This window comes from Desmodus rotundus, chromosome 10 (assembly GCF_022682495.2).
Source record: "Desmodus rotundus isolate HL8 chromosome 10, HLdesRot8A.1, whole genome shotgun sequence".
In the NCBI taxonomy this organism is placed as follows: Eukaryota; Metazoa; Chordata; class Mammalia; order Chiroptera; family Phyllostomidae; genus Desmodus; species Desmodus rotundus.
In genome coordinates this window covers 106,871,301-106,882,343 of record NC_071396.1, presented here as the reverse complement: position 1 = coordinate 106,882,343, position 11,043 = coordinate 106,871,301, and the positions used below count along the sequence as shown (strand labels likewise).

Here is an 11,043-nt window from a genome sequence, read left to right as displayed (position 1 = left end):
GGTGTTTGCTGATTTCCATAGTGGTCTAAATATTGCCACCATGGCTAACTTCAATTTCCCAACATAGTGTCACTAGAAGAGAGAGAGCTTCATTGATTCTTGGTAGTTGGTTCTAGTTGGCTCAACTAAACCACTGAATAGTACTGATTAGATAATAGGTATTCATTTAAATATTTTTGGAGATGTCCTGACTTGTTTTAAAATTGATTTTTTTAAGCAGTCAACTATTCTAGTCTCTGGTTTTAAAACATAGCCCATCTCTCAACTATTATACCTTATAATCCTGTATAGTGTCAGAATTCTGAAAAAAAAAGGACACTAAAATAAATACGCCATCATTACAATTAAGTTTAGCTAGCGTACTTCATATAAATTCTGTCTACATTAGGGACATTGTCCCAGTCATCTCAAGCATTTAAAAAAAATAGCACTGAGTCAAGTTCAACACTGTATTGATAAACTCTTCCACACATAAAATGGCAATTGAGCATAGGCAAGAATTTCAAATCTTTATTTAAATTTGAGTCTTTTCCCAATATATTACTGGCAAATATGAAAAAAATTAAAAACCAAGAAAATATATTCTTTAAAAGGAAAGAAAGCCTGGTGAGTAATGTGATATTCCTTTTCTAAAATACATTCACACCTCCATTAAGTGATATGTGCAACAATCAGCAGTTCTGACAACATAAGTCACCTGTACTAAACTATTTTATCTTCTTGAAGACAACCAGGGGATTATTACAAAACTGTTTTCTCAGCGCCTTGCCGATTCAATACCCACATAATTCCTATGCCACACTGTGATTTTATTGAAAAGGGTAGAAGTGTACTAGGTTTTATTTTTTATTTAAAAACATACATACATGACTAAAAGTAATGAACAATATCTTTTACTCTGTTATAAAATTGTTTTTTTGTATATATGTGTATCAGTACAGCAAGAAGCATATCTACCTAGTCATGAAACAATGTCCACAAAACTTCATTTAAATGAAAGGACTGTGGGCGGATAATCCAATTTATTGAATCATTTATTTTAATGAAGCTGAAGGCCACTTTCACATACTTCATTTCTAAGGAGGGACTGCAAGTTTACAGAATCCTACGTAGTTTCTCCTACTGTCATCAAAATATTGATATCCTAGTTCCAGTGTTTGTTTTTCAGAAAGAAGCACTTTTAAAACACACTTTCCTACACAATGTCCACTCCCCCCTTACAGATATATCAGGAACTCAACAATAATTTCTTCCAAAAGGAGGAAAGAAAATCTGGTTTTACTTGAATATATGCACATTAAACTGGTCCTGTTCTAGAAAAAAAAAATGACAGGTAGAAATAGTATATTAGTCATAAAATTCTTCTCTCAACAAGAAGCTCATCACAAACTTAAACACATGTGACCCCTTGAACTTGCTCTCCTCACTTTGGCACATCTAAACCAGTACAGATATCCTACACTGCAAGCTCTATTCTTGAGGAACATATGTGCATTGGAACTTAAAGATGGGTTTTTGAAATTTGTAACATTACATTGTTTAAGGTATATAAAAAATCAGTCTTACACACCATATGTTTACAGCAAAAAAGGCTGGGGTAAAACAAATTCTCAAAAGTCTTTGGAGCATATAGAACTTGTGACCTTGAAAAATAAATCTTGCACCACAGGAAACCTCGATTAGCTTTGAAACCTTCTTTCTAAAATACAAATCTTTCATTATCCCGTTTTGTACGTTCGATGGCTAAGACCAGAGACGCGCGTCCAGTAGCTGTGCTCCCTCTCTGAGGTGTCAGCTGCGACAGGGCTCAGCCGCTCTGTTTTCTCCATTTCTTTGCTTCATTTCCTTCACAGAGCTCCGACGGGACAGAGAAAAAGCAGCATGTTCTGATGAGCTTAATACTATGAGGCAGTAAGATAGACCTGAATTTAGTGGAGATTGGAGCTCCAAAATAAATATAACATCATGTGTCAAATAAGAAAGAAAAGATAATTCTCCTGTACAAATCAGGAGGAAAAAAAATCGACGAATAGATGGCAACTTTTTTTATACCTATAGAAGAATCTCAAAAACGATTGAACACTTTAAGCATGATTTACCTTTGTCTTATTTAGAACCCTTTTTATTTAATGGCTAAACAATGTTTCTTTTTTTTTTACGCTGCCTTCAACCATATTTTATTGGCTTGTATTGGAGGATTGGGGAGGACTTTTCTATGAATTTATATTTTGCTACATAAAATATATTTGCTAACCCACAGCAATAAAATTCTGCTGGATTCTCTAATCTAGCAAGCTAAAAGCATCCCTATAAATTAAATGTGTCCCAAGATTTGATATGCAAGAAGTTGCAGAGCTTTTCCACTGCAGGGCGTGTTCTCCTCTCTGGCGGCACCACGAGGGTCTGGGCAAAACATCCAGGGCTCACCGACAGCACCGGACACCACTCACTCACAGAGGCCGGGCGCCTTTGCAGGCAGCTGAGAGTTGCTATCTACTCACAAAGCACTGAGCATTCCTCTTTGCCGAAAGGCCTTCCCGTGCTCAGGGTCTGTGCCCCATCCGTCCCTTGTGTCCATCTAATGAACTTATTACCCTTCACCAAGGCAGAAACCTAAACTGTTAAAAATGCAGAAGTATGTACAACCACTTCCTCTAGCCAGTGGAGTTCTTGTCGTCTGCACGTAGTGGTTTTTTTCAATTGCGTTTTATATTTTGTATGCTCGCTCTCCCCCATCTGCAGCACCCGCCCGACACAGGCCGAGGGGCTATGAGTACAGGCCCTCGGGGCCGGGGCCGTACAGGTCCGCCAGGCGCTTGAAGCGAGGCCCCCAGTCGCTCAGATAGTCGTAGTTCTGCTCCGAGCTGGAGCTGACAGACTCCAGCGAGCTGAGCGACTCGGCCACCGAGCCTGTCCCCTCGAACGCGTAGGTCTGCAAGGAGTCGTAGGGGGGCGCGCAGGGGTCCACGTCCGCTTCTTTCAGCCTCTCCCAAATAAACTCGCGGAAAATGACGTTGTCGGGGACGCTTTTGAAAGCCGGGCGGCTCAGGAACTGAATCTCCGGAGTCACGTCCCTGCGGGTCTTGGCGTCTCTGACCACGTGGAGGTTCCTCAGCGCGGCCATGTCGAAGGCCTCGGTGTCCTCCTCACCTCCGCCCTCGTCGTCATAGCGCACGATGTTCTCTCTGATGTCTCTCTCCTCGTCGAAAATCAGGGGCTCCTTTTTCCGCCGTCTCAGGGTCACGATCAGGAGGATCAGCACTGAAACAATGGGACAGCAAAGGGACAGTTTCAGTAAACACGAGGACGGTCACCTGCGGCCTGGCGGCTCGGCAGTGGACTCAGACTTTCTGCCCTTCAAGGGGAAACCACTTACATGGGAATGCAGAACAGTGGTGGTGTTAAAATTGCTAAAATGCCCTTAAAATAGAACACTTCAGGACATCAGAAGAAACCATTTTCCACACCTGTTCAGAATCGATGCCCCCTCTTTCCCATAACCTGCACAGTAGCATTTGAGAGAACCAAGTGAAGGGCCAGCTCGGGATAAATACAATAATTTCAAAGCGAAGAAACACAAAGGGATTTTTTTTTGAACTCAGTAATTGCTGGAAAGGCAAAGTGGCATTTACAAATGTTTTGGGTATAATTTCACAGCTGCAGTTTAAGAAGGAAATGGATTATAGCATTTAGTTGGGTTCTTTGAAGAAATACCTAGTACTTGTCTCTCAAACTCAGTGTTAAACACAATCCAGCAAGTCAGACCCTCTGGGAAGATGAAAAGCTGCTCGGTAGGAAATTGAGCCCCACTTGGTGTAGGAATGTTGAACTGGGTCTTTATGCATTATGCTGAGAGAGAGAATATAGGTTGTGAGGTTTTCAGCATTAGCTAAAGGCAGCTTTAAGACATCAAGCATTCTTTGATGTAGGAAGCCAAATTCCTAATGTCAAAGGTAATGATTAGATAATAGGGCACGTGGCTGCCCGGGAAAGAAGAGCAAGTGTCCTGGCCACGCACGGATGACATGTCTGCTCCATTCCAGCCACGTGCCCGAAGAATGGGGACACTGGATCTCGTGGTGCCTGGATTAAGTTAAAATGAAGGAGGAAAGGCATTCTTAAATTTTTGAATTTAAAAATATGTAAACCAATGAACTATCATTAACCATCTGTCTACAAAATAATGTATCTTTTACAATAATTTGTATCGCATTAGTCAAAATTGGGGCAGGGGCATCTAAAAGGCCTGAAGGGCTGTTATTCCTGGCATATGTTTTAAAAAAAATTGAAATGTTAATATTTAAAATATCTTATAAGGTATTACTTTGGCAATTAAGAATACATTTGAAAATAAAAATATAAAACCATGAAGGGTATCAATGGAATTCAGAGGAACTAAATACAGTGGTTAGGGGGGAAGGCATGTTCCGTCCTCCACATTAATCTGCATTAAAACACCAAACCTCTAAATACCTAATATTTTTAAAAAATATATTTATCCTCAGTGGAAAGTATGTGGTTTCTTCAGTGTTTATCTGCTATCTGCTTTTCCAAACATCAGCAGGGATGTGACTGGTGAAGACATTTTTATTGGAGCTCTTTGAAAATAGTCGTGAAAGCAATTGTTTATTGTAATACTTTCCTCTTTCTTATTTATTGTTATATTTTTCATTCCTCATTTCACCCTGACCTATTGCTCATGCACTAGCTTTACTGACAACCTACAGTTTAGAAACTGGATACACTTCTGAGCTTTTCTGGCCACCTTCTCACATTGCTATGGCCCAAATATGCCTAGTCTCATTTTATCTCCTACTCACTATTTTGTTCTCAACTGGCTTCACCAACATGGCAGATACGGAGTTCAAGAGCCAGTCTCCAATTCATTTCTCTGTCTGTCCCCACAAGCCATCTGGTACTCACCTCCCTTCCCTGCTAAGTGGACTCCCCACACTTGTTGCTTCTTGTCCCAACAGTCCTCGTTCCCGCTGGTCCAAAACCCTGTGGTTTTTGAGATCCACAACAGAGTGTTGTAACTCCGTCACAGCTCCATGTTAACATTCAGGCATGGACCTTAAACGTATATACAGCTCTGGTGTCAAGAAGGTGTTGGGTAAAAGCCCAGCCTTTTCACATGTTCAATGTGTGATCTCGTGCAAAGAGCCCAGCTATTCATGATAATTATAGACAACTTCGGTGTTCTCAGGGTGGATTATAGAGCTAAGGGTCCTGGGTAGTCAATAAATAGAGCTAGCAGAATGCCAGGCACTTGGTGGGCAACAGAGAATTTTTCATTGTTATAACATTAATTCAAAATTCCATGAACACAACAAGTAATGCCATTGCTTTTCTCCTTTGATCAAAGAAAAACGAGGAACAAGATTAGTTAACAAGCGAAGTAGAAAGCATACCAAATATTTGCTACGGCGTGTGAACTGAGGATTAAATGGGAAAGAGAAAAGGCAGTAAGGTGAGAAATGAAGGTCTACCATTTGACACTTAGAGCAATTCTGTGGGGTATTTTTACACTCGATGGTTGTCTTAGGGCATTTGAAACAACCTGTCTCTTGTCCATGAAATAAAATGCCACACTTAGGGGGTGAGACATACCCTAGCCCAGTGCACTTCTGTAACACCCTGAGTTTAGGGCCTCCGTACAAGGTGATGCGATTACAAGCTGGAGCTCAAGTGCAACTGCTTGTGCAGAGAAGGGCACATCAGTGAGTTTTAAGGTGTATAAATAAAACAATTTCTGATTTAGGTATAACTTTAGTTTCTGTACTTTTTACATAGTTCCCCAGAGACAAAAGTAATTGTAACAGAAAGAATGTGGGACCACATAAGACTTATTATTGAGAAGTCAGAATAGAGAGGTGAGGAGTATCAGAGAGAAGCACGATGGATGGACAGGTGGAGGCAGGTGAAAATGAGAAACCTGCCACACATACTGGACGGCGAAGCTGAGAAGGTCCACGAGTGCAAAAGGATGTAAGAAATGAGGGATGAAAAGTAAAAAAGGTAAGACAGTAAGAATTACATAATCATTAGATGCTCTTTTAGTTCAACACAATGACAAAGTAGACAAAACATTTCAAAACTCAATTCTCTTCCATCATATAATTACAATGAATCTTCTCTCTCTCTTTCTCATTCATGTGTGTGCACACACACATACACACACATCTAATCCTTGAACAACATAAGTTGGAATGTATGGGCCCACTTATGAGTAGATTTATAAATTTTCCTCATTGTTCAATTATAGGTAACATGCATTATTATATGTACAACAGTGATTAGACATTTTTATGACTTACAAAGTAACCACCCCAGTAAGTCTAATACCCATCTGACACCATACATATTACAATATTGTTGACCATGCTCCCTGTGCTGTGTTCTGCATCCCTGATACTTCTTATAACTGGCAATTTGTATTTCTTATTCTTTTCAACTTTTTTACCCACCCCCACCCCCTCCCATCTAGTGACCATCAGTTTATTTTCTGTGTCCATAGTTTGCATCTGTTCAATTTGGTTATTTTGTTTTTTAGATTCCATATATAAGTGAAATCTTATGGTATTTAGATTCCATATATAAGTGAAATCTTATGGTGTTTGTCTTTCTCCGCCTCATATCACTTAGCACAATACCCTCTGGGTCTACCCATGCTGTCATAGTGGCAGACTTTCATTCTTTCCTATGGCTGAGTAATTTTTTATCGCATATGTGTACAACCTCTTCTTTTTCCATTTGTCTATTGATGGGTACTTAGGTTGCTTTCATGTCTTGGTTTTTATAAAAATTGCTGAAATGAACATAGGAGTGCACACATATTTTAGAACTAGGTTTTAGATTTCTTCAGATAAATACCCCGATAGGTGGAATCACTAGTTCATAAAGTAGTTCTATTTTTAATTTTTTGAGGAACCTCTATACTGTTTTCCACGGTGACTGCACCAAATTACAATCCTATCAACAGTGAACAAAGGTCCCCTTGTCTCCACATCCTCATCAACACTTGTTTGTTGATTTTTTGGTGATAGCTTTCTGACAGCTGTGAAGTGGTATCTCATTGTGGTTTTAATTTTCATTTCCCTGATTATTAGTGACATTTAGCAACTTTTCATATGTCTATCAGTCAGCTTGTCCTCTTTGGAAAAATTCTATCAGGTTCTCTGCCCATTTTTAGATCAGATTTATCTGAATTTGGTGTTTCACATATGTTTATTACATACATAGGTTATTCATCCCTTATCAGATGTATCATTGGCAACTACCTTCTATTCAGTCGGTTGTCTTCTCATTTTGTTGGTGGTTTCTTTTTCATTGTGCAAAAACTTTTTTCTTTTTTCCCCTTTCCCAAAGAGAAACAACCAAAAACAAATACTGCTAAGAGCAATGTCAAATAGTTTACTGCCTATGGTTTCGTCTAGTTTTATGTTTTCGTTTCTTAAATCCAAGTCGTTAATGCATTTTGACTTACGTTTTTGCATCAGTCCAGTTACCCCAACACTGTTTACTGAAGACACTGTCTCTACCCCATTGTATGTTCTTGCCCCCTTTGTCCCAGATTGATCATATGCAGGAGAGGGTTTATTTCTGGGCTCTCTACTCTTACCATCGATCTGCCTGCTTTTATGCCAGTCTCGTGCTGTTTTGATTAGCATAGCTTTATAGTTTGACATGAGGTAGTGTGATACCTCCAACTTTGTCCTTTTTCAATATTGCTCTGGCTATTTGGGGTCTTTTGTGGTCATCTAAGTCTTAGGGTATTTTGCTTTAGTTCTCTGAAAGACACCCTTGGTATTGTGATAGGGACTGCATTGAATATGTACATTGATTTGGCAGTAGGGGCATTCTAACAATGTTAATTGTCTTCATCCACAAGTGCAGTATATCCTTCCCCAATCCCTTCCTTTAATGTCTTAGAGCTTTCTGAGTACAGGTTTTATACCTCCTTGGTTAAAGTTACTCCTAAATACTTTGTTCTTTTTGATGCCACTGTAAATGGGATTGTTTTCTTAATTTCTCTAATGGTTTGTTATTGGTATATAAAAATGCAACAGATTTCTGAGTACAAATTTTGTATCCTGCTACTGTACCAAATTCCTTTATTATCTCATGATAGTATTTGGTGGACACCTTAGGATATTCTATATACAGTATCACGCATGGCATCTGCAAATATGGACAGTTTTACTTCTTCCTTTGCAATCTGGATGCCTTTTATTTTTTTTTATTGTCAGATTGCTGTGACTACAAGTTCTAATACTATGTTGAATAAAAATGGTGACAGTGGACATCATTGTCTTGTTCCTTACCTTACAGAAAAAGTTTTCAGTTTGTACTGTTGAGTATGATGCTAGTCGTGGGTCTGTCATATACGGCCTCTATAAATCCACTCTGCTGAGACTTTTTAATCACAAATGGATGTGGGATTATGTCAAATACTTTTTTCTGCATCTGTTGATATGATCGTATGACTTTTATTCATTTTGTTTATGTGGTGTATCATGTTAAAGTTTGTGGGTATTGAACCAGCCTTCCCACCTAGGAATAAATCCCAGTTGATCATGTTATATGATTGTCTTTAATGTATTGCTGAATTCAGTTTGGTAAAGTTTTGTTGAGGATTTTTACATCTGTGTTCATCAGGGATACTGGCCTATAATTTTCTCTTTTTTGTAGTTTCTTTTCTGGCTTTGTGAAATGAGATTGGGATCCTACCCTACTTTTCAAATTTTTGGAATAGCTTGGGAAGTTTAGATATTAATTCTTGTTTGAAAGTTTGGTAAAATTCACCCACGAAGCCGTATAATCCATGGCTTTTGCTTGTTGAAAGTTTTTAAATTACTGAATCAATTTCATTAGTAGTTATTAGTCTCTTTAGGTTTTCTGTTACTTATGGTTCAGCCTGGGGAGATGGCATGTTTCTGGGAATTTTCCATTTCTTCCAGGTTGTCCAGTTTGTTGGTGTATAATTGTAGTATTTCTTTACAATCCTTTGTATTTCTGTGGTGGTGGTTGGCACTCTACTCTTTCATTTCTGACTTCATTCTTTAGGTCATTTTTCCATTGATGGCTCCATCAAAAGGTTTATCAATTTTGTTTATCTTTTGAAAGAACCAGCTCTTGCTTTCTTTGATAATCTATATTGTTTTTTGTTGTTGTTAGACTCCTATTTCTGCTCTTTATTTCCTTCCTTCTACTCATTTTGGGCTTTGTTCATTCATGTTTTTTAGTTCCCTTGTGTTTATGGTTAGATTGTTTATGTGAGATTTGTCTTGTTTCTTGAGGTAGGTAGGCATGTATTGCTATAAATTTCCCTCCCAGGACTTCTCTTGCTGCATCCCATAGATTTGGGGTTGTCATGTTGTCCTTTACATCCATTTCAAGGTATTTAAAAATTTATTTATTTTTAGACAGGAGAAAGAGAGGGAGAGAAACATCAATGAGTGGTTGCCTGTTGCATGCTCCTGCTGGGGATCTGGCCTGCAACCCAGGCATGTGCCCTTTCTGGGAATCAAATAGATTTGGTTTGCAGGCTGGTGTTCAATTCATGAAGCCACACCAGCCAGTGCTCAAGGTATTTTTTAAATTTCTTCCTTGATCTTTTCGTACCAATTCTTTGTTTAGTAGCATGTTATTTAGTCTCCATGTGTCTGTGTGTTTTTCAGTTTTCTTCTTGTAGTTGATTTCTAGCTTCACAACATGGGGGTGACTGGAGAAGACACTTGATATGATTTCAGTCTTCTTAAATTTATTGAGACTTGTTTTATGGCCTAATATGCAGTCTATTTTAGGAAATAATCCATGTGCACTTGAAAAGAATGTATAATTTTTCTGCTTTTGGTCGAAATGCCCTAAAATATCAATTCATCCATCTGATGTCATGTGTCATTTAAGCCACTGTTTCCTTGTTGATTTCCTTGTTGATCTTCAGATAGATATCCAATCCCTTGCTTTCTCCATCTTCTTCTTCTGGTACCCCTATGATGCAAAGCTTGATCAGAGAAACTTTGACATCCCTTCTGATTCTTAACTGCCATGTGTGGGTGTGGGACCAGCTTGTCCCACATATTCATCTCAGTACTAGACTTCATTTTATGCTTATTCACAGAAAATTGGTTCAGCTGGTTCTCAAGTACGCTAATTCTACAATTTAGTTGTAATTGTGTTGTGCTTGTGGGAAGAGGCGAGAAGAGCTATTACCTACTCTGCCATCTTAACTGGAAGTCATAGTGGATTTTTTTCAACAAAAATGTTGGAAAAATTTTTGGAGACTTATGATGATTTGAAAAAGCCTTGCAGCCAAAGCATGTAGTGTAAAATATTCAAAAAATGAAGACAGATACATCATGGATGCCTAAAATATGTATAGATTCTGGTCTATTGTATCATTCACTACCATAAAACATATAGATCTATTATATAAGTTTAAAATTTACCAAAACTTACACAGAGTACATGGTGCCATTTGCAGTTGAGAGAAATGTAAACATCAAGATGTGGTATTAAAACATACTTGCAAAAAAATTAACCATATGCCCATTGTAACAATTTCAGGGCCACCCTCGGTGCTTTTGTGGTGAGCCCAAGTGTTGTGAGTACCTGCTTAAAATGCTATGTCATGCTGATCATCTCTGTGTGAGCCGCCCGTCTCTCCAGTAAATTGTGTATCACAAAAACAAGTGACCTCTGGCAATGCTCACGTATTTTTCATCGTGTCTCCTGTAATTCTGTACACCTTGGGACTGGCCCATAAGAAACGCCACTAGTGATGGGGGAAGCCCTCCCAAGAAGCAGAGAGAGTTGTGGTATTCCCAGAGAAAGTTGAAGTGCTTGATACATACCTTAGATTGTGGTCTGTAGCGGTGGTTGCCCACCATTTCAAGACAAGTGAATCCAGCAAAATTGCCATTATTAAAAATAAAGATAAAAGGAAATTCATGAGCCACTGCTGCAGCTATTTGAGCAGGTAAGAAAAACTTGCATGCTTTGCGCAATACTTTTGTATTCAGTACCTCGTATTAAAAAGTG

General features: G+C 38.8%; 1 protein-coding gene across 1 annotated transcript in view; it reads right to left on the bottom strand.

The window, feature by feature from the left end:
* Window positions 1–530: 530 nt before the first annotated feature.
* CDH7 (cadherin 7) overlaps window positions 531–11,043 on the bottom strand; it is a 116,216-nt gene continuing 105,703 nt past the window's right edge. The window contains exon 12 of the mRNA XM_053913341.1: window positions 531–3,261. Within this exon, the coding sequence (XP_053769316.1) occupies window positions 2,768–3,261 (494 nt within the window). The 3' untranslated portion in view covers window positions 531–2,767. The remainder of the gene's footprint in view (window positions 3,262–11,043) is intronic.